At 44.6% G+C, this 27973-nt stretch overlaps 4 protein-coding genes across 4 annotated transcripts; 2 read left to right on the top strand and 2 right to left on the bottom strand.

Annotated features, from left to right (window-relative positions):
- Window positions 1-1927: 1927 nt before the first annotated feature.
- LOC127771597 (protein DUF642 L-GALACTONO-1,4-LACTONE-RESPONSIVE GENE 1-like) lies at window positions 1928-6035 on the bottom strand. The gene is made up of 4 exons (XM_052297530.1): window positions 5766-6035; window positions 3367-3534; window positions 2935-3270; window positions 1928-2806 (listed from the first exon to the last, which is right to left on the bottom strand). The coding sequence occupies exons 1-4, from the start codon at window positions 5866-5868 to the stop codon at window positions 2214-2216; spliced, it is 1200 nt and encodes a 399-aa protein (XP_052153490.1). The 5' UTR covers window positions 5869-6035; the 3' UTR covers window positions 1928-2213.
- A 6167-nt stretch (window positions 6036-12202) lies between these two features.
- Window positions 12203-16955, top strand: LOC127771587 (la-related protein 6A). The gene is made up of 10 exons (XM_052297517.1): window positions 12203-12596; window positions 12719-12800; window positions 14184-14278; window positions 14416-14487; window positions 14580-14659; window positions 14768-14852; window positions 15160-15207; window positions 15299-15526; window positions 15775-15874; window positions 16491-16955. The coding sequence occupies exons 1-10, from the start codon at window positions 12315-12317 to the stop codon at window positions 16634-16636; spliced, it is 1218 nt and encodes a 405-aa protein (XP_052153477.1). The 5' UTR covers window positions 12203-12314; the 3' UTR covers window positions 16637-16955.
- A 5094-nt stretch (window positions 16956-22049) lies between these two features.
- Window positions 22050-23244, top strand: LOC127768977 (uncharacterized). Its single transcript, XM_052294653.1, has one exon. It carries the CDS (start codon window positions 22314-22316, stop codon window positions 22863-22865), a length of 552 nt encoding a protein of 183 aa, XP_052150613.1. The 5' UTR covers window positions 22050-22313; the 3' UTR covers window positions 22866-23244.
- A 1486-nt stretch (window positions 23245-24730) lies between these two features.
- Window positions 24731-27388, bottom strand: LOC127768333 (basic leucine zipper 6). The gene is made up of 4 exons (XM_052293892.1): window positions 26636-27388; window positions 26415-26505; window positions 25348-25474; window positions 24731-25189 (listed from the first exon to the last, which is right to left on the bottom strand). The coding sequence occupies exons 1-4, from the start codon at window positions 27061-27063 to the stop codon at window positions 25038-25040; spliced, it is 798 nt and encodes a 265-aa protein (XP_052149852.1). The 5' UTR covers window positions 27064-27388; the 3' UTR covers window positions 24731-25037.
- Window positions 27389-27973: the final 585 nt, after the last annotated feature.

Raw genomic sequence — 27973 nt, 5'->3', positions numbered from 1 at the left:
TTAGTACTTTTTGTTGACGTGACTTGTTGACTAGTCTGGCTGGCTGAGTCAGCAAAGGGACCTCAATGTCCATTCTTTATCCTATTGTCCTCTCTCTTTCTCCGTGGGCGACAATTACTTCCTCCTTCTTTTCTATCAGTTATAGGGGGTGAACAATGGCACGCTCTTGCACATCCACCATGAGCTCGTCGACATCGGCGATGGCCCCTCTTCCTAGCAACCCCCCCCCCCCCCCTCAACTCTCTTCTACTTTTTCGGGTTTTCCCCTTTGGTTTTCCTCCTCCGTCGGTATCCTGGTGAACGCTTGGGAGGATGACGGCCAAGAGGTCGAACATCGTGCTGCTGAGCAGGTCAGCGCCCGCCATAAGTGACATCCACATCCATTGTCTCCTTGACAGAATCTGCTTGTTGGTGGCTGAGAGGACGGCGGCGGTTGCTACCCTAGAGCAACGATGGAAGCACCAACCCTTCACAAGAGCTTGGACGTTGTGCTATAGGGCCAGCCAACGAAGGCGGAGTCCGTTTCTACCTCTCTAGTCCTCACGCCGTCGACAACCCAGCCAACAAGAGCACGATTTTTTCTGCCTCCTCGCCGCCGCCAGCCAGCCATCTCGTTGTGTGTCCCCAAGTCCTACTGTTGCGCCTACTTGATGTTCTCCGCTGTGACGGTGGCGTCGCACGTGTCATCATCGTCGTCGTGCTCAGGCATCCTACGCCTTCTCCACTGCAAAGGCCACTGTGCCGCTTGCCACTTGGTTGACCTGCTCCAGCTCCTGCTCCACACATCCCTATTGTTTCCCCTTGCTTACCGTCTTCACCATTATCCTCTCCTGTTGCCTAGTCCTCCTGCCCCTATCATGCGCGCCCTCTGTGCTACCAACCAACCCGCCTTCTCCCACCGCCCTTTTCTGCCCTTGCTGCCATCGGGAAGGATACTCCCCTCCTAATACCATCAGTAACTTAGGACGACGCTGCTAGCTTGGATAGAGAGGGCTGCTTGTTCGTCGGCGCTAGAGGAGAGAAGGTGGCGGCGAGCAAAAACAAGGTGAGGAGCTGGCAGTGTATCGGTATGGGAAAGAGGGGGAGAAGAAAGAGAGAGGTCACTGACATGTGGGCACCACATACTGACTCAGGTAGTTTGATCAGATAAAAAGCCATGCCTGCGACCGAGGAAGCAAATTACACCAGTTTTAATATTTAAGGGTCAAGATATACAATATAACGTTGAGGAAAACGAATTAGATTGGAGCTATATTTGAGGGAGTCAAAGTGCACTTATTTCTAACGGGAAGATGAGGACAGTGCGTTAAAACCGAGGCAGATGGTTATGGTCCGGATCTAGTGTGGGCCAGAACGGGGCCGTTCAGCGTAGGGGGTTTAACATGGATGTTTCGCCTTCTCGGTCCAGCGGCTCAGTTTAGAAGAACGCGCTCCGACGGGAAAACGAGGTACCCCACTGGGGCCGTTTCGTCTTGTACTCTTGTTCTCGCTCCCTCCTCCCGCGGCTAGTCCGGCAAATCGGCCGATGTTTGCAGGCCTGCAGCCGCCTAGCATTGCCGGAAGAGGGCATCGCGATGAGCCATCCTCCCCACCTGACCCAGCCTCCTCTCCTCGCTACCTTCTCTCCCTCCGCTGGAAGCGCGAGATATCAAAGTCGGACTTATCCTTTGGCCACTATCTAGGTCCTACGATTTGGGATCTGATGCACGCCAAGCGATCGGAGCTCAGCGAACACCGTCCAAGGCACTCGCGAGGAGGCCCCGGAAGCAGCAGATGATGAACATGAACTCTCCACTTCTCCAGGCTCCAGGTACAAACCAACCCTTTTGTGGCTTTCTGCTTGTACGCATTGCCTGATGAATTCTGTCAACACACTCCACGCGTACATGTCTGAAACGGCATTCATCAGACTAGAAGACAATGGAGATCGGATCAACTCCTGAAATTTCTAATATATTGAAGGGATGATATTTGAACATTACAAGCTCTTGGCACACTAACCACCACACACTTCCCACAATGGCATGTTACTTTCTGAATCACAAAAGAAAGCAACAGAAACAGCCATACATAGCTTCAGGTAGCTTTAGCCTAAGCTCACAATCTCACATTACTCAACCTAATAGAAACTTCAAGCTTACTACCAAAACTAGTGGCCTCCTCATACTTACAGAAGAGGTTTATATATCTTTCGACCACAATCACTAAGAGATTCAGAACAACATCAGACTGACAATGCTAACAATGCCAAGCAGCAGCCCAATACTTGCCTTCAACCCAGCAGCTCCATTCAAGCCCCAGACGCGCACATCATCGATCACTGGCCCACAGAGCGAGCTGTGGTCGTCGCTTCTCGTGTTGTAATACACACTGTAGAACGCTACCCGCGTCCTCTCAGCTCGTGCTGTGAATGTCACATTCGCAGCCTGGCTTGTGGCATTACCCATGGGCGAGTAGTGGAAGTTCTGGGCCTGGTCACCTGCGAATGCCATGACAGCCATTGGTGGCTGGCATGAATCCCCTGCTGAGCCCAATGTGAATGTCAGGCTGTACTCTTTCTGAGGGGTTGTCTCGACCATCTGTGAGATGATGCCTTCCTTCCCTGATAGAAGCTCAATGGCGCGCTTCCCTTGGGGAACGGTGTATTGGTCAGAGTCGACAAAGCGGACAGCTCGGTTTGACTCAATCATCCAGCCAGGCAAGGCAGACGTCTGCTCATCGAGGTTGGTTGGGAGAAGCACCCCAAAGCTCGTGTTTGGAAACATCCATGGACCCTCCTCAAAGTCTCCATTTGACACCACAGTACCTGTTGAAAGAAGACAATACCAAGTGATGACTTAAGAACCATACAAACTAGAGCACCTCTAGCTCTCTTAAGACATCCTGTAAGGATATACACTCTAATAGGTATAGAGATAAGCAGAACTGTCATACCCTTTGGTTTGTCTGGAGTGAAGAGCTTCTTTATGGCAACGTTGTCAAGGATAGGTCCACAAGTCGGATCATCCTCCATACCAGGGTTCCTGAACTCAAGGCTCGCCTGCTCATCTGTTGCCTGAAAAGCCAATGCATATGCATCCCAGCCTTCTATGTTGTACAATGTCTGCAGGTCCACTGTCTGTGATGCACCACCGAGCACAGACACATTGAGTGACTCTAGCTGTGCACACGTTCGGGCAGCACTGAACGTGATAGCATACTCTGAGCCCTTCTCAACCTGCACCACCTGCCCTATACTTGCGTCGTTTCCAAGACGTACAGCATGATCTCCTGAAATGAAAATCCAAATATTAAACATGTCGAATACAAATCAATGGTGCAACTTGATTGATCAGAGAACAGAAGGAGAAAAGCTCTGTAGGATACCCTGTGGAACAATAAGAATCATGCCACCCTGGTGCTGGCCTGCTGAGATGAGCTCGACTGTCCCATTGATCGTCCAGCCAGGGATCGATGATGCACCTTCAGCAACTGAAGCAGATTTGACAAAACCACCAGCTGGTGCTGTCTCAAAGTCACCATTGCTGAGCAAGCCTGTTGTGCAAAGAGATCACTTGCTCATGTAAGTGCCAAGGTCAATTTAGATCTCCAAAAGTAACACAGCTGCAATCCAAGACCAAGAGGCAGAAAATATATTTCTCAAGAACTCTACTTAATATCTACCCATGTTATATGTGAAAGCGTTCCCATGCAAGTGAAGCCAAGTACATCTACTGCAAGTCTGCAATGCAATAAAACCATAACTATTTTAAGTTGTGTAGCTCTACCCTTTTGTAGGATAGGACGAACCGTAAATATGATCCCCCACTGAACCTAGTACACAATGCGCTGGACTATCTTTATTATGACATATATAAAATAATGTACAACTCAGACTGAATTGAATGGCACTGTACAACTCAAATCAAATGCATAACAGTGACAAAAAAAAATAAATTTCAGATAAAAACCTAGGACATTTACGGGAACCTTTCTACGGAAACATGTGTAACAAGTGAAATGAACCATCACGGTAGAGTTTGGGAAAGTTCATTTCTAGGACTGGTTTTTCTTATAAGTGAGTGACTTCTCAAGCTTGTTTTTATGGCTACCCTCCCAGTTGAAAGCACGGTTGCACAGATAAACTGTACCATAATTAAATCTCCTGTGCCAAAATTTAACAGCTAAAACCTCTAATTCAGTACTATAGGAGAGAAAACATGTCCATGTTTTTCTATTGTACATCCAATGCATTTCATTGGGGCACTGCGGTAGGCCACTTTACTGTGCTTCAATGTCCTTACAAGGACAGCCATGTGACTATGCACGACGATATTATGTGGTGAAAGTGAAACATCCACCAACCCTACCCTATCCACCATCCCACCATGGAGAGCCCCATGCAGTGGTCCAGACTCCAGAGCTGCCCATGTCCGGAGGAAATCACCACGGCCCGTAGCGTAATTCTGGGGAGGTTAAGGTACGAAAAATTAAAGAGACAGGCATGGACCCTCACGGCCATCCTTTTAATAAGCCATTTGACCTTTTTACTGGACGGTTCATTGAACACGTTTGCAGGACACTGGCTCACTGGTTTCTGCTGCTGTGCTGTTCGGCCTGGATCCAAGTTTACTACTACGCCACATTTCATTTTGACTTTCATGCAACTTCGTCCTTGCATAGAGGTTCATAATACCTCCTTTGGACAAGATAGGAAACTGAAACTCTTTCAGTTACAAGCCTGAAGATTTTCTGAATCTTTCAAGTGGTTTTGTTAGCAGCATTCTGCACCCAACAGAATGTCTCTCTCATCATACCGGACAGCTCACTTGGGGGTTTTTAGTCATTTTCAAACATAAAATTGCACGAATCATAGAAAAGGAATAATTTTATAAAGGTATATACATGCAGACTAAACTCAAAGGCAAGTAAGGAAGGGGGATGTGTATTAAGCAGGTATAAATATTTTTATCCAATTAATGTACTTAAAAGAAGTGGTTACACTGGTCACTGCAAAAAACTACATTCCCAGGAAAGCTTTGGCACAAGTGGCAGTATAACTGGTCAGTTTTTGGCTGTTCAGACTTCAGTAACAGGACAGGTTTGGATAATTGGGCTGTGTCTAGTTCAGCGCAAAGTTTGGATTTTGATTGAAATTGAAGATGATGTGACTGAAAAGTTGGGTGTGTATGACAAGTTGATGTGATGGAAAAGGACTAAAGTTTGGATCCAAACTTTGGATCTAAACACAACCTTGGTAAATGTTATCTCAGCTATCAAGGGCCAAGGCTCCTTCCTACTTTCTAGGACCTTTACTTTGCAGGTATACTAAACCATATGCTCTACAAAAAGAGAAAAAAAAATAAATTGGGGGGGGGGGGGGGGGGGCTATCACACTCCTTCCTCACGAGTGCAACCACATCTCTTGATTCCTAGGGCACAAAGCTAACTTCTTGGCATGCTTTACCACACCATTTTCCTAGGGGATTATTTTTCTCTTCTCCTACCCACCCTTCAAATTTCTCCTCAGTGCTATGTATATGTGCTAATGAACTCCGCATTTGTTATACAAATGTGGGATGCGGAGAGGTACTAAATCGCATGATTTCTCTATTTGCTGAGATCTGTGATGCAGAAAACTACCCATCCCCACAAACTCCAACCAAATATTCCACAAATATGTCAAAATACTGCCTTGGATCCTCCAGCATCAAAAGAACAGCAGCACTACTGATCCTCCAGCAAGGGCAAGAAACAGAAACGATCGAAGAGACAGCAAAGCATACCATCCTCCACCGCAGCGGCCGAGGCCAGATGGGAGGGCGCCAGCAGAAGCAGGCCCAGGCACAGCCCCAGCAATGCGAGCCTCCTCGCCGAATCTCCCTCCATCTCCTCCTCCTAGCCGCCTCGAGCTCTCGCCTCCTCCTTCCCCCCTCGCCGAGGAAGAAGAACAGTGGAGAGAGTGAGCCGAAGTGCAGTGTGTGTGCAGCTGACCGAGTGAGCGAGCCGAGCCAGTCCTACTCTCACTGGGCTGGAGGCAGCTCTCTGCTCACGCCCTGCTTTTTATGGGACTCTGATGGCGATTCCCTTTTCCTTTGGCACTTTGCTGGCCACCCCCATTATTCTATTTTTCTCGCAGGCGTGGGGTCTGAAAGGAAAGGAAGGAGGAGCAGTGACCACTGGATGGTGAGAATGGCGTCGATGGTCAATAAAATACTCTAGAGGTCACCCTGCTGCCTTTTGCTTTTTTCGCAGCGTTTTGGTAGCACTTTGTCGAGCACCAAAAAAAGGCGCCGCTGCCCACACGATTGTAGTACAGTAGAACTTGTATGTGGGTGTGTTTAGTTTACGCTAAAATTAAAAGTTTAGTTGAAATTGAAACGATGTGATGAAAAAGTTTAAAGTTTATATGTGTAAAAAAGTTTTGATGTGATAAAAAAGTTTAAAACTAAGGTGGTGTTTGGTTGGAGGGACTAAAGTGAGGCTAAACTTTAGTCCCTAGTTCCTAAACACCCTCTAAACCAGGCCTGTGTGTAGTGCAGTTGCGTTTTGCCCGCAGTCCCTCACCAGTCAGGGAAGTCACGAGGCAATGTGGCTGCGAAGAGCATCAGATATTTCTTTTTTTCTACCAGTAATATGCTCATCCGTGAATGTACGACAAACACCGGGACAGGATAGAAGCATGCTAACTCCATCTCAAAATATAACTATTTCTAGTACAATAATTTATCTTAAAATAAAACTGTTTTTCCACCTACCCTCTCCTATCAACCAATTATAACTATTCTCTTCACTTACTTTATCTAATCCACTAATTACAACCCTCCTTCAATCATCTATACCTATTCCATCTGTTCCAAAATATAAATATTTATATTCAGATTTATAACCAAAAATTATTATATTTTAGAAAGCAGGTAGTACTTTTTAATATCTGTGTCTATCTTAAAAATAATTATATTTTAGGACTCCAGTGATTACTGATTAGCGATGAATGTACAGGTACGGAGCCACGGGCACACAGTGTCTGTTGTTTGAAACAAGCATCAATGGTAAAGATAGCGCCAGAATATTGTTTGTTTACATTTGGTATCACCAATGTATATTTACAGACCAGTAAATAAGGTAGACCCAACAAAAATAAACATCTTTAAAAGTTCCATAATATCTAGCCACAATGATAATATAAAGTTTAACAACAACCAGTAGCATGAAGGGAGAGAGTGAAGATCAGTACATAGCAAAAAAAAAAAAACCAATGTCTTTTTTATTTCTTACAACCGGGTTGTAGTGCTGAGAGCTATTTACTGAGTCCACAATACTTACTACTGGTAGGAATATTAAATTATTGCTTATTTCCTGATTTGGGAGCACAATGTGGATGTTCTTTACCAACCTGAAGAGAAATTGGGTGTGCTTAATGTATAACAGAAGTTGGTCTTAAGGTGGGTCCCACTATAATATATTGTCACCTTCACAATGTAAGAGCGGTTATTAAAGTGAGCCCCTCATTTCAAGATAGAGAGCAAAGTATGAGCGGAAAGAGATGAATGATATATTTGTTTATTCCTTTATGACTAAACCTTATGCACAATGCTAGCTCATAAAAATGGGCAAGCTCAAGTTTGTGGTGTGGATGTATGTTGTAACCTTAGGAGTCGGTCCATGAATAATGGATCATAGTTAAAGTAATCATGTCTAGGATTTAAACACAAGATGACCACATGAGATGAAAAAATGAACTGCTTCGGCTCTTGTCCATCAGGTGAACAAGAGAGAAATATTTTCTTTTTGCTTGTGGTAGATTTTAAGCACAAGATGCACCTTAAGTTAATATTAATTTACATGATGTATGTGATTACTTTTTAAGTGTAATCATTGTTTTAAGATCACTTTCTAAATATACTCCTAAGGGTATCTTAGAGGACTTAGTACTCTTTCTATTTTTACATGGTGCCTTAATCCTAAAGCAGTTTCAGAGTCCATTCTGTTTTGTTTCCTTTATATACGCACCGTTTCTGGGTACATATGATTGTGGAGCACAATGAACGGAAGGGAATTCGGCGACGGCTCAAGTGAGATTGTACCCGCGTATGCTCTCACTTTAGGTAGGTGGTTGCAGACAGAGCGGCTCAAAACCATCAACATCTGCCAAAGTGAGACCCAATTGAGTAAACAAGTGAGCATGCCGGCGATACGGGTTTCTATAATCCAAAGTGTGTTATCCACTATGCTGGTCAGTGGCCAGTGGCCACTTTCTTCTATGGGCTTCCCGGCCTTACTGAGACCATGTTTGGGTCATTAAGTTTCTGGATTAAAATTAGTATCCGGACAAAAAAAATAGTCCGATCCATAGACTAAAAAAATTCAAAAAAATTTCAAATAAGATGTACGGTTGAGCACGGAAAACCATGACTTAAAATGGGATGGAGAGAGTCCCCTAATATAAGTGATTTTGATTTTTTTTACTTGCATTATTTAACCATTAGTCTTATTAAAAAAATTGGAATTATTATTTATTTTTTACTTACTTTTTTATCCAAAGTATTTTAAGCACAATTTTTCGTTTTTTATATTTGCATAATTTTTTTAATAAGATGAGTGGACAAACTCCCGCAAAAAAAAAGATGAGTGGAGAAACAGCGTAAGCAATATTATAGAATGGAGGAAGTAAAATGGACTAAAATAGAGGGACTAATAGATTAGACCCACGAAGCAAACAGGGTCTGAATCTTCGGATTAATAAAGTACTGATCGTGTTTGTCTTTGAGGGGCTCGAGCAGTCGAGTAGCGTTCACTTTTGGGTGCGCACCATGACACGCTGCTAACCGACAGTGAAATTCAGATATCGAAGTGAGGGTGTGGGACGACCGGGCGGGGTGGAACGCTGCTGCACAGTGCACACAGACACACACAGCTACACACCGACACATTTTCTCGCTCACATTTTCACAGCGGTCGGTCAAACTTGGTCAGTACTACTTCGCGTAGAGAACGCGTCGTCGATTCCACATTTCTACTCTACTGAGCCAGGCAGATGATGCAAAATGCCGTATTAAATCAATCGCAAGTCAGCAGATCCGAGCAGTGAAGTTGGTTTATTTGTGTGGACCAACCTATGCGTGTACATCATGCTGTGCAGGATACAAGATATCATACACTATCGAGGATCTCAGGACACACCGTAGGAAAAAAAAACTTACTCCTGGTTCCAGTAAAATGAGTAGACTTCACGCCAATACAAAATGCAAAAGGGAACTAGTGTTACTCCTACTTCATGCCAAATTGGCAATACAAATTACAAAAGTACTGCAAAGGTCCAGCAGGGTGAGAATGAAAGCGCGTACCGTAATAAACTGTTACGGTAAAACCCAGGCGTGATTCGTGAAAGCGCGATAGACAAGACAAAGCTAGCCGGCAGAAATTCCTGGTAGCCGCTACCGATGTGCAACGCATGGACAAAGCTGGCCATGCGTCGAGAGTTGGCGTGTACCCCATACCCCTGTACCCATACGGGCCACACACGTACCACGCCATGATACTTACCATCGCAGGCAGGCAGGCAGGCAGGTCCACTCGTGATCTGCGACCCGAGAGACCGAGCCCTGTGCAGATCCACCGTCGTCATCCGGTGGATTTTCTGCAATGCCGCGCTCTCTCCGAAGTTACGACGTTACGTAGTACCACGACGTACCGCGGCCGCGATAAAGGATCGCCGGCTGGTTGGGCGGGGAGCCTTTACGAGTGGCCGGGCCGACGCACGTTGCGGCGGTGCACGCTACCGGAGAATTCGGCGCTCGTTTGCGTCCCAATTGATTTGGTCGGTTTTCCCTGCACCGTTTTTCTGTCGTGGTAGGTGCCCGTACCACCGGCAGCCGGAGCCCAATCTGTTCCAGGATCAGATCGATCGAGCCCCGAGTCCCGACTAGCGTGCGGTGCGGAACTGCTCCGTTGTAATGCTTGCTGCCTCTGAAACGAAACAAGACCATCCTGAAATGATGTGAAATGCCCCGTCACCTTTTGCGCCAACTTTGTAGGCCTTTTTTTTTTAGGTTTTTCTGTGGAAAAGGCAGGGATTTCTCCGGTTTTCCCGACACAAAGGTTTCTTCACTTGCAAGACTACCTCCTGTCTACGCACCGGTTCCAGCATACTGATTCTGTCTGTTCCATATTGCTCACTAGACAACACAACTATCAGTCGAGATGGCATATGAGCTTGTTAATTAAGAAGTATACTTTTGCCAAAGAAACAGAACACCGGGGTATCCTTCAACAGGGGAAAAAAAAGGAAAAGCAAAACTCAAGTGGAACATGATGTTGCATCTCTCTGGTAGTTGAGATTTGAGAGTTGAATTAAAGCAGGTACAATAGCATGCTACAAACCAGCTGCAAACATATTTTAAGTAGATAAATGAGGAGAGAGAAGAGCAGCGGGCTACAGATTTATAACCAGATGTAGCACGAACTCCAAGATACAGTGTGTGTATGACAAGTGGGACCATGTATTAATAGTGTAGTATGTAATTATTGTATGAATGAGCTATTAGATTGGCTATAGATGAAATTGGAGCTACTAGTTGGCTATACTATTGAACTTGCTCTTAGAGGACATCAAGCGTCGCCGATGGCGCGGGCGCTGGGGGATGCCACGTCGGATTGCAATGGTGCGCGGGGTGGAATTTTTGCGAAAAAGTCCTTCGCTTTTGGTGTAATTCGATACATGTCCTTCACGAATAGTACTTCGAGAGGATGTTTTACGTGGAGACCCTTATAAAAACCGGATATTTTCATGCAAAGGAGAGAAAACCGTAAATTTGGACTGCCCTGTAAAATCATAAGACGAGGGGCTTTTTTGCAAAATGACGCCCACTAACACTAACCACCCCAAACCCTAGCCGCCGCCGCCCCCTCATCCCTCTCGTCTCTCTCTCACCTCTCTCGCTGCCGCTGCCTTGCTCCGCCTCCCGCTTGCGCCGCTGCCTCTGCCTCCCGCTTGCGCTGCCTTCACCTCCGCCTTCCCCTTGCGCCGCCGCCGCCGCCGTCGCGTCAGCATCTCCAAGAGTCTCCCCCTCGCGCCGTCGCCATCGCCGAGCACGAGCTTTGAGGCGAATATGGAGAAAGTGAGGAGGCGAGCACTCCTCTCCTCTTCCCCTCTCGTTCCTCCTCTGCATGTCGTCAACCTGCCGCCGTCGTCGCTGCCGTCATCAACTTGCCTCGGGTTTCATATGGGGAAGAAAGAGGGGGAAAGGGGCTGCCGGCGGCCGTATGGGGGAGAAGCTCCGCTATAGGAGGGTTGCTAGTTGACGCGCGCGCGCACTAGCTGCTCCCCGGCCCACAAGGCCCATCGGCCTTTTATTTATTCGCGATTTTTCCCTTTTTTTTGATTTTTTCTTTTAGCTTTTTTTCTTTTTTTTCTGATTACTTTTTTAAAATCTTTAGCACACGTATTTTTTTTCAAAATGTTTTGAGTTGAAAGTTTTTAAATCATATCTTGAAAATTTTCAAATCTGATTTGAAAGTTTTCAAATCTCGAGTTGAAAGTTTTCGAATCTGAGTTGAAATTTTTCGAATCTCGAGTTGAAAGTTTTCAAATCTGATTTGAAAATTTCAAATCTCGACTTGAAAGTTTTCGAATCCCAAGTTGAAAGTTTTAGAATCTGAGTTGAAAGTTTTCAGATCTGATTTGAAAATTTCAAATCTCGACTTAAAAGTTTTCGAATCTCGAGTTGAAAGTTTTTGAATCTGAGTTGAAAGTTTTCGAATCGGAATTGAAAGTTTTTAAGTCGGAGTTGAAAGTTTTTAAATATGGGTTAAAAGTTTACACATATACGGAAAAATTCGAAAAAAAAAGCTAACCCCGTTTTGAGCCGTATGGGCCGGCACGTGCGCGCCGCACGCGCCAATTAGAATTTCCGCTGCTGTAACCCGCTTCCCCTCCCCTCGAGTCTCGACCCTTCTTCTCCCACTCGTACTAATCATTCGCTGCGAGAGAGAGAGGAAATCGTGAATTTCTTCGACTTAACGCGACGAAAGGAATTAAATTACCATGACTCCAGTCCAGAGCCCACAAACGCGTTGTCGCCCGAGGCTACAGGCGAAAGAAAGATTGACGCCCGTTAGGCCCATTAGTGGCTAGCGGGCCGTTTAACCCTTCCAGAGGCCTCTCACTGCTGAGAGTATATAGCCCGTCTTGCAACCCACGATGAGGACTCGAGCACGCAGTCGCACCTCCCACCCACCCGCAGCCGCCGGCGAGTTCGAGCGGCGGCCACCGGGCGGGCTGCGGGGCGGCGGCTCGGCTCCCCTGATCTCCCTCCCCTGCGCCGCTGCGCGGTATGGACCTCCAGGATCCAGCCGCGGACGCCGTCGCGGCCGAGCCACTCACCGTCGCCGAGACCGACGACCAGCCGCCGCCGCCAGCGCCGCCTCTGGAGGCGGAGGGTGTTGTCGTCGCGGAGGAAGACCCGCTGCCGCATCCGCCCCTTGAGGTGGTGGAGGAGGATGTGGCCCCCGTCGTCGCAGAAGCCGGCGCCGCTGCCGTACCTATGGAGCCCTCCGAGGCTGGCGCGGGTGGTGTCGTGCTCACCGACGAGCTCTGCGACCGGATCGTCAAACAGGTACACCAGTTTCCGGTCCTTACCTCTGTTGGCTATCAGATGTTCTGTTGTATGCTCCTGCAAAGACGACGGATTTTTTGAGATGTTGTGCTATCCATACGTCAAACGTTCCATCCTTGCAGGTGGAGTACTACTTCAGCGATGAGAATCTTCCTACGGATGAGTTCCTGATTAAATTCGTGAAGAAGAACAAGCAGGGGTTTGGTAAGTGGCATGCTTTTGCTTCATGTAGCGAAACCTCTATATATTGTGATGCTAAGTTTAGATGGTTTAGTCTGGTAGTTTAGAAACATATGTATTTGAGACAGGAGCCATGCCAAGTGTGTAGTATCTTTTCTCCCCATTTTGAACTGCTTGTGATGCGCCTTATTATTATTTGCCTGTATTATTTTGCCACCGAGATAATTGTACTTAGGTTTATGACAGGTTTGCTTTTCGCATAAATTGCATTCTAGAAGTCTAGAAATAGATGTGGTAATTGGTCAGTAATATGTATATGATTCAAGTTCTGAAAGCTCTTTTATATCCCTTCTCTCTCTCTTTTATTCTATCCTCCATGAGACAAGGTGTGACTCTTCTAGCTCCTATGTTTCTGCATTATTTTGCCTTGTCGATCATACATTAGTGGAATGGAGGTGAAAATGATGAAATATGACAGGTACTTATGAGAGGCATTTACATAGGTACTCCTGGTGCAGCTTTCTTTAGTTGTGCCGAGAAGCTAGTTTAGGCCTCTGTGAATACTGGTTTACTGTTGTCTGATTCACTCCATTCTGTTTTGAAATTATAATCAGGGGGACTTTTTAATTAATAAACCATGGGGGCTGGCTATTTACTTATTTTTGTTGTTTCTCTCTTTTCATGGTTTCTGTAGTCAGTTAGATTTCCTCACATTTAGTTTGACTGTCGGGCCATGAGGATACATGAAACTTGATCCCATTACCGATGTTGCCTGGTATTCTTCCATGGTAGCTGAGTCAAGCTGTTGCAGTGGGAACTGATATGCTCCTTACTCATCTGAGCTGCCCCTTTTTATTTGAGCTTCACAATTAAAGTAGGATGGATTAGTTTTGAACTCTTTGATTGATCATTTACAGCAATAGTTTGCTGCCCTCATTCATAGATTGGGACAAGAGCTGCAATCGTTTTGCGAGACATGGACCTTTTTTTTTTCTTTTTAGCAGCCTGATGTTCTGTATGTATCATATGCGCTGGATTTTGTACATGCTTGGGAAGTAGCTTGTAAACAATGATCCATGTAGCACTACTTATTGCATGACAACTCAGTGGCATGGTGTGGAATTATACTTTTACCTTTTGTTGATTTTCAGGTATTAGATTCTTTCTGAATTTCTAGGCTGTAACTGGTATATCATAAGTGACTCGTTAGATATAGGGTACTCTTCTGTCATGAATCACTAAATATATTTACATTAGGTCGGGTGAATTAAGTGTTGCTTAGCGAGTTTATAGTGCTCAAGTCTATATGGATTGATGTTCATTAGGGTTAACTTTCATCAAATATTATGTATTATATGAAGTAAAATCTCAAAGGTTCTTCTAATTATGTGCTATCTTTGGTAATAGTTCCTATTGGAGTTATTGCCTCATTCAGAAGAATGAAGAAACTCAGTCAGGATCTCTCTATAATTGAAGCTGCACTTAGGACATCATCTAAGCTGGTAATATATTGCCCATTTATTATCTATGCTTTGGAAGTGGTGCTTTTGGTCAGTGGGAGATAGATATGGTTGCTATGTTAATAGTTATAATTTAAATGTATATCACTATATGCTGTTATTTTGTTCTTAACTTTCAGGTCGTGAGTCCAGATGGGAAAAGGGTCAGGAGGTTACATCCATTGCCAAATAATGAATTGAATGATGTTAAGGTCAATTTCCAGCCCACTCCTTGCTGAAATGCATTATTTATATGTATTGTGGAATATCTGTGTTCTAAGTTTTAACTTTAACTTGCGCGCAGAAAAGGATAGTCGTGGCGGAAAATCTGCCTTCTGATTTCTCCATGGAAAGCATACATGCGAAATTTGAAACAGTTGGGAAGTATGTTGTTTGCTTGTGTTTGTGATGCTATATTGTTCTGAGGACACTTAATGATTGATGCTCATAATATATTGTTTTGGAACTGTACTTTATCTTCATATGTGCCAGAATTGCGAAGATAACCATTCATGATCAACATTCAGTGGGAGAATCTGCAACAATTAAGAACCATGACATCATGCTAAGTAACAAGGTGTGTATCAGTTATTACTCAGCGACATTTTCTTAAAAGATCTTATAGATACCCAAACTACAGCCCTTTTGATTTTACTACCTACTGATTGTAGTCATAGGTTCGTAATCGATAAAATAAGTATTGTAGCCATGGGTTATTTCTGATTGACCCACCATACAAACTACCACTCATTGCCAGTCACTGAATGGAAAATATATTTGATAAATTTAGTCATCTCTAGTTGCTTTTACGTCTCCTGAATAAAATTGGATATATCCTTTCCTTCACCCAGTATTCAAGGTGGTAATAGGTCAGGGTTGTGCAGGTGCATGCTCTTGTTGAATATGAAACAGCAGAGGCAGCTGAGAAAGCTGTGAGTTCCCTTATCTCACATTTAATGGCCCATTTGATTCCCAGCGTATGAATACATCTTAAAGATTGTTGTTTATGTGTGATCAAATTAGGCTATCACCTTAAACGATGGGAGCAATTGGAGGACTGGAATGAAAGTCAGGCTGGCTAAGCGAACCGTAGGATCAGGAAAGCATAACCAGTCTTCAAAAGAAAATCAGGCCATCCAGGGCCAGCCTTCAAAAGTAGAGCAGCAGATGGTATCAGAAAAGAATGGTGGTACTGATTCAGTGGAGAGTGCTTTCGACAATGAGAATGTGAACTCTAATATTTCCCATGAGGTTTGATTTATTTCATACACCTATTGTTTTTTTTCAATTATCCACTTGGCACAATTATGTTTCACTTTCTCTTACGTCCGTCTTCACCCTTTGCATTTCCTTACTGAACTGCACACATGATACAAGCATGAAGTTCAAATGTATTATTCTATTTAGTTTTTTTTTTCATATTTAGATGCTATGATCAGGAGGTTGTGTCATTGTTCTGCAAGTGTCTTTGCTCATAGGTCATTTGTGCATATCTTTAGGACATGCACCAACACCAAAAAGTAAATGCTAAAGGAGGACGAAAAGGTCGATATAAATCTCAAGGAAGAGGTCAGATTCAGCAAAATACAAGTGGGCAAGGTAAACTGTTTACACTATTTTGACCCTACTAAATTTGTAGATTATTTGGGTGATACATTTTATGCCACTGAGTTTCATCCAATATCCACAATATCAGTTTGTTTTGCACTGAGTGAAATGTTTCTCAGATGAACTCCATTTGCACATACAACTTAAGTTAATTCCCATGTCTGTGCATGATGGAGGCAGGAGGCTTCATGGTCAACATGTTACTCTGCTTCTTTATGGAAAAAAATTGAACAATATTTATTATCTTAGGCAACTAATACCATTGTACACATCTCCTCACCTAGTTTTTTTGCGCAATGATATCCTTGTTCATTTCCAAAGCTAAGTCTGTTTTCATCTTGATGACAGTAGGTTCACCAGACTTACATTGATGTAACTAGTTTTTTTTTCCCTACGGGTATCTTTTAACAAGAGCTGAAGAATTCAATCCTGACAGTTCTTGCTGTAAACACTTGATATTCCAAATGAACACGCTGAAGGAAATCAAGATCGATTTGTAGTTCTCTAGTTTTGTACCAATGAAAAATCAAATACCTGTGATTATTTCTCCACATATGTATTTTTTAACTCTATCTGGAATATGCATACTGATGATTTTTCATATCAGGCCATGTCTCATCCCCTGCCACTTCTGGTTCTGATCATGTGAACAAGCCTATTCCTGGACCGAGAATGCCAGATGGGAGAAGGGGCTTTACAATGGGGCGTGGTAAATCTCCTACATTCCAGAAAGGGGATAATGCTGAAGAATAGTGCTTTTGTCCCAAAAAGCCTGGTAACAATCTAACCGCGTGAAAAACATAATTCTGCTGTTATGCTATAAGCTGTCTTGCTTCGTGTAAGAACGTAGGGACATGTCACTGATATAGAAAAGGCTCTTATTTTTTATGTAGTGTCTTTTCTGAATTAACTGGTGCTTTAGTAGGTCTGGTAAAAATTTAACCTCATGAAAAACATAGTACTGCTGTTATGCTATTGTTCTCTGAGTATAAGAACATCGGCACACGACGTTTACAGAAAAGGTCGTAGTGTATTTTGTGAATTCAATTTTCGAAATTACTTCAGCTGACTAGTAAGGTTTTACCGCCAATTGTGAAGCCGTTGTTCCGTCATTATTTCTGATGTTCTAGGTTTTGGCTACCATCTTGTCCTGATTAATACGAAAACTGGATAGAATATTAGAGCAAGAAATAGATGCTTGAAGTGTATGTTTAAACTATTTAGGATGCACAAAGGGTAAACAATAAACAGATCGAGATCCGAAACGCTTTCAGTGGACTTGAGGCTTGATTTTTGGAGCATACTGTGCACCGTGTTGATATCTCCTGGAGAATGGTCCTCTGAACTCTGAAGTGAGGAGCCAGTAGTTACAGTCTAGCTTGTATATCTAAGGTTAATCGGCTGCCGAACAGGCAGAAAACTAAACAGTCAGCGCTTGTTCAGTTGATCCCTCTCCCATGGGGATTGAAGGAATTAATCTCTCAGTTCTCTTCAATCCCCTTTCTCACGGAGATTAACCGAGCAAGTCCTTATGGGGGCTGTAGTACCATATCTTCGAAGTCTTGCTCTCCAGTCTCCAGTCAATTGAGCTGTGCTGTCCCGGTCCAGTGGTGCTGTGCTGTTACTTTTAATAGGTGAAACCCTGTGCATTACTATGGGAATTTATTATGAAAACAATAAAAAAATAACGTGTAAAATAGCTAGATAACATCAGATTAAGTAAATTAATACTGTTTATGATAATTTAGATTTAAATAGTATGTAGAATGGTGATTCAAACGTAAAAAGTAAGGTTGTATAACTTTATGGAAGAAGAAAAATAGGGAGATAGTTTGGACTGTAGATTAATCATCTAAAAGCTAAAAACAATTGATGTGATATGACTTAATTAGAGGAAAAAAGAGAAAGATAATTTGCACCATAGATTAATCATTTAAGCACTAAGTGAGGATGAACTATATATTTATATAGGATATTATAAAACATAATAAAGATATACATCGAAACATTATGTGAATTATGTTGGATGATAATTTAACATGTTTGTATTTGAAAAGCTCTTAAATTATAAAAACTATAAAGATATAGCATATTTTCATGATGTTTAAATGTGATGATTGTTAGTGGATGATGAGTAACATCTTGTTAATTAGTGGATGATGATGTGGCATCTTGTTAGTGGATGATGATGTGGTATCTTTGCATGTTAAGCTTAAGGTATTAGAGCAGGTACAATAGCAGGCTATTAGCCAGCTGTAAACATATTTTAATAAGATAAAAGATAGAGAGAAGAGCAGCAGGCTACAGATCTGTAGCCAGCTGCAACACGGACTCCAAGACGCAATGTGTGTATGATAGGTGGGACCACATATTAGTAGTATAGTAAGCAACTATTGTATGAATTGGCTATTAGATTGACTATAGATGAATTGGAGCTAGTAGTGGGCTATACTATTAAATTTGCTCTTAGTGGGGATAACTTTATAGTAAGATAGGATGTGTTAAGGAATCATCTAGGGACATGTGCCTATCCGACAAGTGAATGGAGCTCCCGAGGGTGTGTTTATTTTGCGAAAAGAAAATTTTTGGGTGTTGCATCGGACGTTTGATCGGATGTCAGAAGAGGTTTTTGGACACGAATGAAAAAACTATTTTCATAACTCGTCTGGAAACCACGAGACAATTTATTAAGCCTAATTAATCTGTTATTAGTACATCTAGGTTAATGTAGTACTTATAGTACTTATGGCTAATCATGGACTAATTAGGCTCACAAGATTCGTCTCGCGACTTGAATGCAAAATGTGTAATTAGTTTTTTATCTGTATTTAATGCTCTATGTATGTGTCAAAGATTTGATGTGATGTTTTGGGGCAAAAATTTTAGGAACTAAACAGACCTGAGTAAGAATGAACAGGTCAGATCCGCTGAAACAAGCCTCATTTTCATGACCAGACTAGTGTCGCAGCGATTTTACTGCGATCTGTCACCAACTTAATACGATGTTGGATCTCGGTTCCTATTCAGAATTGGGATTCCATGAGGGCCACTCAGGCAGGAACAAAGCACTTGTGATGCCTGCGCGCAGGCAGGAGCAGAAGCAGGACCAATCCACTCATTGGTTCCGCAGCGGCGTAGCCATGCGCTCCAACCATGTGACAACGACACGAGGCGTCGCGGGCGGCATGCATGCGTGTTCGGTTCATGGCCAGAGGAAACCAAGCCGGTCTCTCGGATACGTATCCGGCCGAAAGAGTCGGCCAAAGCCCGTGGTTTGGCTACGGCGCTGCGCCATCTCACGCACATCGTGCAGAACGGTGGGCGAATCGTGGCGGCACGGCTGCCCGGGCGCCGTTCGCCTCGCCTGGTTTACGAAGCAGTGACCGGCATGCAGATGAAAGGGGCCCTGCCGGCTGCGTGCTGGCGGCGGTGATCGAACCTGAGGTTTTTTGCCCAAGCGGACCGTATCCAAACCGCCGTCACGCGGGCAAGGCCCAAGCAAGCCATGTGCTCCACCAGGCCATATTCCTCTGGTGACGGCAACCTCGCTGCGTAGGCCGGTAGGCGTAGATATGCCGATCGACTACCGTGCAACTGTCGCCGGCGAGTTGGCGAGGTAGGGCTGTACTTACGGTGAAGTAACGTACACTGGTCGGATCGTGTCCCAATATAACAGGAGATTGCAGCCTGCTCTCTGCAATCTACAGTTTCTCGTCTGCACTCCTGTTGGAAGGTACTTAAGAGCAATGCTACCCGTACTATATTTTTCTTACTAAACTTTTACTAACAATCATCTCAACCGTTTGATTTAAGTAGATGAAAGTTAAAAAAATCTAGATGCACTCATAGCATGACACATCAGTGTTAGTAAGAATTTAGTAAGAAAAAGTCAGTACGTATAGCCTTTATAGGTGTAAAGTTTTAGCGTGTCACATCCTTTATAGGTGTAAAGTTTTAGCGTGTCACATCAGATATACAGACACCACCTAATTACAGAATCCGTTAATAAACTGCAAGACGAATTTATTAAGTCTAATTAATCCATCATTAGCGAATGTTTACTGTAGCACCACATTATCAAATCATAGAGCAATTAAACTCAAAAGATGTCTCACAAATTAGTCACAATCTGTGTAATTAGTTATTTTTAGCATACATTTAATACTTCATACAATTGTTTAAACGCTTGATGTGACTGGGTGTAAAATTTTTGTGTGGGATCTAAATAGCGCCGCAATCTCTCCCTTCCTGGCTCCTAGGCTAGGTGTAATTTTACGTTGCTCTTCGAAACAGCGGGCATTTGATAGCAGAGAGGTTGAGAATGGAAAGAGCGGAGTCAAAGAGGCACCATGATACTACTCTCCGTTTTTATGTTTTTGGTTTGTGCTAGGTTAAATATTTTCAAATTTAACTAGATTTATATAAAAAATGTAACAATATTTTTAACATCAAACAATTATTACTTTCACCATCTTCGAGTTTGACCAAATTTTAAAAATAACGTAGCAATATTTATAAATATTAAATATATACTATAAAAGTATATTTAATGGTGGATTTAATAAAATTAATTTGATATTATAAATGTTGCTACATTCTTTTACGTGATTCATAAATATAAATGATTAATAAATATAAATAAGTTTAACTTAGAATAAAATCAAAATATCTTGAAAACTTAAACGGAAGGAACACAAGTGAGGAGGATGAGAGGTGAGAATATGTTGTTTGAGAAATGGTATATGTATATATGTATCACAAGTACCCCCGTCTCATAAGATATAAAATTACTATAAATCTTAACATACGAGTATCTTAGGTTTGTATCTATCTTTTTTTGTACAGAGTAGTACGTTTGATCAAGAGTGACCATACAGTTTGACTGAAATTCCCTTAAGAGTTTTCATTTGACTAGTGTACAGACAGTCCAATAAAAATATAGTTTTATACCGCTTACACTGCAGTCCAAAAATATAGTTTTGACTAGTATACGCAGCCAGCAGAGAATACCGTCACATGCCATGCTCAGGTTGACCCAGCTGTTGTCAGTGTGTCCTATGGTGGACTGGTCGCTGGAAGTGTGGAGCATATAGACTGTTCCCTCTTTTTTACCATCGGTTTTGCTACCGTTCCACTTCCACCTCCTCCTTTTTTCTTTTACAGAACAAAATCAGGCACACCGCACACGAGATACTACAAATATATCCTCAGGGGTGTCGTAGGTGCTGAGAAAAGCGGCGCCACTGGACACTGGAGTGAGTTGGAGTCTCGTGCAGAGGCTATGCACCTGTGCGGCCGGCTGTGCGATGGATATGGACCGAATCTCGTCACGACGTCTTCAAGGGCTGCACCCAAGCGTCGCTAGCTTGGCTTTGCCACACATTAGTGTTGAACAGGCAGGCCTTTGGAGCTAGCAGGCACCTACCGCGTACCGCGTCCCCTTATCTGCTTTGGACGCTGCTACTGCACAAACTTGGTGAGAGGAACGTCTCGTCAATTCGTCATAGTGGTACCATGTTTAATTTGTGCCACACAGTAATTCATATTTTTGCTCTATTCCCGTCACTGCATCCGTTCTACTAATAGTACTCCTACTCACTACATCCGTTATACCGTCCCAATAATAAGATTGCTCATTTCAACATGCATTGTATTAGATTATATCAAATACAATCTTAAGTTGGTTTTTATAAGGACGGAGGGAGTACTAAGTAGTACTCCTACAATTCTACTTCTTTTGTTAAAAAAACTCAATCTAAGTATTTAATTGGATATATTCCATTATAACGAATTCGGACAAAGTCATATTTAGGTTCATTGTACTAACTAATAAGGGTGTGTTTAGTTCACGCTAAAATTAGAAGTTTGGTTGAAATTGGAATGGTGTGGCGGAAAAGTTGAAAGTTTGTGTGTGTAGGAAAGTTTGTTTGTGTGTGTAGAAAAGTTTTGATGTGATAGAAAAGTTGAAAGTTTAAAGAAAAAGTTTGGAACTAAACTCGGCCTAAGTCTAATCCAATACTATATATGTTGGACTTTTTTAAGGAGCCAGTATATGCTAATTTGATTGTTCATGGTGACAGCTGGAGCACTGGGTGAAATGATTATATTGAGGGTTTGCTCGCGCGAAAAGCAATCCACAATTCGATCGGGGCAAAGCGGCAGCACTAACCCATCAATGCTCGCGAGTGGCGTCCGCCCCACATGCCGCTTAGGTGCGAGACCGGCCCGGTCACTCGGCAGTCGGCTCCCTGTAGAGATGGTACCGTGCCACGACGTCGTCCCGTCCCACCTCGCGTGCGCTATAAAGCTCGCGCGCCCTCTCCTCATCGATCATACGCCATGATCACAGCCACGTACACAACAAACGCGGCCTCAGTCCTCACGCACAGTTAAATCTTGATCAGCGTATCAATCGCAGTATCCAGCTCCCATGGATAGCATCCACGAGGAGCAGCGGCCGCGGCGGCGGCAGCAGCAGCAGCAAGAAGGAGGAGGAGAAGAAACGGTCGTGGAGGTGCCGGAGATGGACGGCGAGCTGCTCGTCGAGCTCCTGGAAGCGTCCCTCGCCGCGGAGGAGGATGAGGAGGCTGTAGCGCAGAGGAAGCAGCAGCTGGGCTTCTTCACGGCCGACGTCGGCGACGGCTGGGACGGGCAGGAGCTGATGAACTCCATCCACCCGCACCAGGAAGAAGAAGGCTGCGAGGACTGCGGCCTCGACGACATCCTCTCCGACTTCGACGGCGGCGGGTACCCGCCGGCGTCGTCGCCACCGTACCTCTCCGAGTTCTGGATGGAGGAGATGGACCACGCCACCGCGGGCCCGTTCGCTGTCGCCGGCGAGTGCCCGGGGGAGGAGTGGTACATGGACGGCATGGCCATGGAGTGGGAGGACGGGAGGAGCTACTACTCGTTCCACTACCCGTCCTACGGCGCCGACGCCTCCTGCACGGATCAACTGTACAGTAGCCCGTTGTGGGAGTGATCAGTGAACTCCGGCTAGCTAGTAGCCCCTACGTTACGCGTTAGCGATTAGTGCATGGCCTTCGCTTAGACTCCAAGTGACTAGTACCACCACCAGGTTCCAGTTTGGTAGTTTGATCTGCGTTTTTTGCCTCAGTTTTGCAAATTTAGCGCGCTCTGAATTTGCTGGAGAGAGCATGAGTCCATGAGTTTTTTTTGTGTTATGGTTTTTACCGGGCAATTCATGCCCTGTTTTTTAGGAGTACTTTCGCACGGTCGTCGCGAATGTTGGTGTATATAGGTGTGTTGAGCTTTGAACAAGTGATGTTTGGCAGTTAGGGTGTTGATGTTCCTGTGCCGATGCCTCAGTCTGTTAGTTAAAGTTGGTAATCTGTCTAGCACTTCCTCTGGTCTAAAAAAGCAAGTCAGTTTTAAATACGTGCAGTCAGCGCGAGTTAAATTTGATTATAAAAACATGTGAAGTATATGTTTTGGGTATAGGAAAATGATATATTCTACACCTATGTAACTTTTGAAGTCCTTTTAAAATTTATGCTAATAGTAAAAGTTGTATAATTTTGTTTTAAAAGATCCAAAACGACTCGTTATTTAAGACCGGAGGGAGTAGTTCCCATCGGAAATATGAAGATTAGGCAGAAGAACTATAATGCGGGAAAGTTTTTTTTTTCTTTTCTTGATACATTTATATGTGAAGAACATCTATAGTGTAGTTTCTATTAATTTCAATCTAGAAATTGTACATCAAAAATTTCAGAGTACTATCTCCTTGGATAATGTACAGAGTCCTGAGGCTCTTCGGCCATCTGGCTTCGAAGATATTACACGGAGATTTCAGATTTCTATAAAGCGAAGCGCATCAGCTCACTAGTCACCGTTCACACTGTCACAGTTTGTTGGAACAAAAAAAGATCGCTTTGTGAAAAGCGTAGTATAATACACGTACAACGAGAAAAATTAGGGCATGCAAAACGAGAAAACCATTAGTGTATGATTAATTGAATTATAATTATTACAAACTTAAAAAATAAGTTTATTTGATATTTTAAAGCAACTTCTATAGATGAACACACATTTTAAAATTCAAGGGCCTGTTCAAATTGTAGCCAAAATAAATATTACCAAGTTTTGGCAAATGCCAAAATTTTGGCAAGATGGCAATATTGGCAGGATTTCTTATGTATTGACCAAATTTAGCAACAAACTAAACGTAGACATTTTTTTTTTGGCAATTTTACTAAAAATGGTATGGTTGAAAATGGTATCAAAGTGAACAGGCCCCAACTCTCTTCAAATATTTAACTAATGACTATTTTATTATAATTAAATTTTATTTGATGAAAATAATATTATTTGATTGTCATTTTATATGATTATGATGTTATTGCTACAAAATTGTAATACTTGAGAAATTTGAAGTCAGTGATCAGTTTTGAAAATTGTGCTATGTTTTCCACGTCTGAGTGAGTAGGATGGAGGAAGTGGAAAGTTTTTTTTTCACGAAACATACCGTTTATCAATCTTAAAAAACGTGCAAACGAAAATTGAGGAAAAATCAGTATCTTGAGACAAGAACACCACATGTAGCATGGTTAATCATCGCTGATCCAGATCCATATACTGCAAATTCTGAATAATGCAGATGTTGTATTGCACGCTTTGCGACTTGTCCTTGAAACTGGAGCAGTAACGGTGTTCCACGATAACGATATGCTGCGCAGGTTTTTCGCCTCCGGTGGTTTCTTTCACCGAGAAGCGAGAACCAAATCATGCACAAGAGGTCAGGTGCCGTCAGCCTGTAACAGGCTAGGACAGCCTGAAGCCATTGTCGTCGTAGTAGGTTCATTTCTTCAAATGTTCAGCAATTTAATTTCAGTTCTGTTCAACCGTCACATTACAGATATTCACGAGCGATCATCTACAGGTGAAGCACTGCTTTCAAAAATCACAGTTAATCTTATTGCAGTTCACATTTTCTTATTGACATCTCCCACAATTCCCATTGTAAACCAGAACTCCAATCAACATCCGAATCAAGAATACACAAGTCAATGTAAAAGAATAAAAAAACAAAAAAAAGAAGAAGAAGAAAACATCCACAGGTTCATGATGCAATGTTCCCTCCAAAGTTAATGCTAAGGCAGACTGCACAGGGGACAGTAGGCAAATTGATCAGCTAGCTCATGAGCTCCTTCTCTGCTCGCACAGGCGGCGGGCCGCCATGGACATGTGCGTGGTCAGCGGCCAGACCACCGGACAACTTGGTGTTCTGCTGCTGGTATACCTGCCTCAGCCTCTCGATTTCCTTCCTCAACGCCTCCTGATGAGCTGCACATGCAGGTTATTGATTAATTCTCATGAGTGGTTTCCTTTTTCAGATAATGGAAAGTAAAGAGATGCTCCTTCAGGCATGATGGGAAGCAGCAGCAACAGAAAATGCAGCATGTTGCAGAGAAGTAAAAAATGTTACTACAAATTTAACTCACCATCCTTGAAAATCTTGTCCTGTGCTAGAGCCGCGATCCGCTGCTTGAGGTGGCTGTTGCCGACGGTCAGGATCGTCCGCTGCTGATCCAGAAACGCCACCCGAGGGGACAGCACGGATACCTCGTTCTGCAAAACATATCACATTTTACACAAAACCAAAATGGCGATGTTTAATTTGGGAATAAACCAAACTGATGCCTGCTTGTCAAAGAAGATCTAGCCGTAGTGGTCAGACACTAATGGCATCCTGAATTACCCTGCATCTAGCTTGTTCGGATACGCTACTGATACACATTTGATTTGTAACTGTCTCGACCGATCCCTCCATGTGCACCCACGATCAGAGCGCTCTATATGACCCAACGTACTGTGCACACAAACGGAGCATGTTACATGGAGTACACTACACAACAGTTGTTAAATGCTAGTACTACTACTTGCACAAACAGTAGTACTACCACACATCTCTTAATAGGGCACTAATTTAATCAGATGTCGCGCAAGCAAGCTAAGCTAGCTAGGAAAGGGACCACGCACAACACACCACTGCCCACTGGCCAATCCATCCATGAAGAAGCAGAACCATGTGCGTCTGGATCATGGCATGACATGCCATTGCCACTACGTCTACGTGGGCTGGTTGGTGCCGTACGGGGGGTGAGGTGAAGTAAGACATCCGCAGGCGTGCATATGCACGAGGGTGGGGGCTCACGCTCTCGCTCATCTCCTCGCCACATTGTGTGCTATTGCCAGCCAACCAGTGTGGCTGTGTCCATCGGTCGGTCTCAAACTGGCGCCACTTCTGTCCGTGAAACTCATCGACGGGTCGCTTACTACATCGCACAGATTGCACAGCCACGAACGGTTGATCTGACGTGAGTTTGTAGAGTTGAGGTAGGGTGTCCGGTTTCCTAGCTAGGATTCAGAATTGTGCCGCGTTTCGAAACGAGCGTCAACTCGGCTTGCTAGAGCTCGAAGAGCGGATTGGTATAGGGTGTGATAACTAGTTTTGAGTTTGGTGTTGTCGTCGTTGATATGTTCGTATGGCACGTATATGTATGTATACCTGCAGGGTTGTGACGCTGCGCTCGAGCTCGGAGATGTACTGAAGCTTCCTCACTCGCGACCTCTGGGCCGACTGCCGATTAGCCAGTATCCTGAAGACATTTCCAAAGAAGAGAACACGGTAATTAATCGAGGAATTTATAGTGTCGTAAAGTGATTTGTAATTGATCACTAGATGCATGCATGGACGCAGTGCCCAACCGGGCGCGTTCGCTCGCTTACCTCTTGACCCTCTTGGGGTCCCGGATCAGCTCCGTCGGCGAGGTGGCCGCCGCCTGCTCCTGCGTCGGCTCCCCGGCGGCGTGCTGCCCGTCGTCGCTCTGCGCCGCGGCGTGCTTGTCGCCGCCGCCGTCGCTGTCGCTGCCGCCGTTGTCGGACCCCGGGGCCGACGACCCGCCCTCGTCGGGGAACATAGACATGAGCTGGTCGTCGTCGAGCCTGTCGAACTCGCCGCCCGCCCCGCACCCCGCCGGCGCCACCTCGACGAACGCCACGGAGTCGCTCAGCGACCGGCGGTGCGCGCCCCGCCGCGACGCCGCGAACTCGGCGAACTCATCCGCCCACGCCGCGTCGCCGGCGCCCCCGGCCGAGGCCCAGTGCTGGTGGTGCCCCGGCGCCGCCACCGGGATCTTGGGCGGGAGCTGCGACATGTACGTGTCCTTAGCCTATAGTAGCGATCGATCTCGCGAGCTTGGGCTAACCACCTAGCTCTGGCGCGCGCGTTGGACGGCGCCGCAACATGGATCTGCCGGTTTTTGTTTTATACTAGCATGCTAGTACTACTACAGTATGCTAGCTGCAAAGCGCTATTAGCCACCACGCCACCTTGTTACTACGACGGAGGGAATTGGAGGGTCACATGGGACGAGACTTTTGGAACATGACGACAGCCTGAGCCAGCTAGCAGCAGCTCTCGTTAATTAGGCTTCGTCGAACGCGACTCGATCGATCGATGTCGATCCATCCCCGTCCATGGATGGATGCATCCATCGGTTTGCATGCGGCGCCCGCGCAGGAACAAAGTTGGTGGAGGGGGATCAACGGTTTTTAAGGCAGTTAAGTAGGTGGGCAGGAATCCCCCCATCCACGTGCCGCTGTCGATCCATCCATCCAACCGGCCGGCCGCGGATCTCTCCTCCTCTCGTCGTCGTCATCATCATCATCGACCGATCGGCTATCATCAACAAGTTGCAGCTCGATCGAGCGATCGCGTACAGTGACAGGCTTCAATTAGCCCTCGTTGTCACCCCGGGATGGACCGGTAGTATGGCCGGTTGCGTGCGCGTCGATCGATCGGCATTCGGCGCGCGACTGACTGCGATGGCCGGTGCCCTCGAAAGCAAGCAGTCGAGCGCGGTGCCGGTCACCTCGGTTCGTTCGGTTATACCGATCGCGCGCCTGAGACGAGCACGAAATTTTGTGGGAGATCGATGGTTGGAGGCGCGCGGCATGCCGTCATTGCATCTGAGTTTGTGCTGCGGCGCAGTGACTAGAATATGCATCGCGTGTCAGACTGTGTCAAAGATAGAATATACTGTCAGGATCGCGTGCGTTTCACCG

This window comes from Oryza glaberrima, chromosome 1, assembly GCF_000147395.1.
Source record: "Oryza glaberrima chromosome 1, OglaRS2, whole genome shotgun sequence".
NCBI classification, from domain to species: domain Eukaryota; kingdom Viridiplantae; phylum Streptophyta; class Magnoliopsida; order Poales; family Poaceae; genus Oryza; species Oryza glaberrima.
Note: the sequence above shows the minus strand (reverse complement) of the source record. Positions and strands in the feature narration are given on the sequence as shown.

Excerpts from the sequence above, each read along its gene's own strand:
- LOC127768977 (XM_052294653.1), top strand. The coding sequence starts at position 22,314 with ATGGATAGCATCCACGAGGAGCAGCGGCCGCGGCGGCGGCAGCAGCAG.
- LOC127768333 (XM_052293892.1), bottom strand. The coding sequence starts at position 27,063 with ATGTCGCAGCTCCCGCCCAAGATCCCGGTGGCGGCGCCGGGGCACCAC. Across the intron at positions 26,506-26,635 it reads GACCCCAAGAGGGTCAAGAG|GATACTGGCTAATCGGCAGT; the intron begins GTAAGCGAGCGA and ends AAATGTCTTCAG. Across the intron at positions 25,475-26,414 it reads GCAGCGTCACAACCCTGCAG|AACGAGGTATCCGTGCTGTC; the intron begins GTATACATACAT and ends TATGTTTTGCAG.
- LOC127771587 (XM_052297517.1), top strand. The coding sequence starts at position 12,315 with ATGGACCTCCAGGATCCAGCCGCGGACGCCGTCGCGGCCGAGCCACTC. Across the intron at positions 12,801-14,183 it reads GAAGAACAAGCAGGGGTTTG|TTCCTATTGGAGTTATTGCC; the intron begins GTAAGTGGCATG and ends CTTTGGTAATAG. Across the intron at positions 14,853-15,159 it reads ACATCATGCTAAGTAACAAG|GTGCATGCTCTTGTTGAATA; the intron begins GTGTGTATCAGT and ends AGGGTTGTGCAG.
- LOC127771597 (XM_052297530.1), bottom strand. The coding sequence starts at position 5,868 with ATGGAGGGAGATTCGGCGAGGAGGCTCGCATTGCTGGGGCTGTGCCTG. Across the intron at positions 3,271-3,366 it reads GATTCTTATTGTTCCACAGG|GAGATCATGCTGTACGTCTT; the intron begins GTATCCTACAGA and ends TTTTCATTTCAG. Across the intron at positions 2,807-2,934 it reads CACTCCAGACAAACCAAAGG|GTACTGTGGTGTCAAATGGA; the intron begins GTATGACAGTTC and ends TTCTTTCAACAG.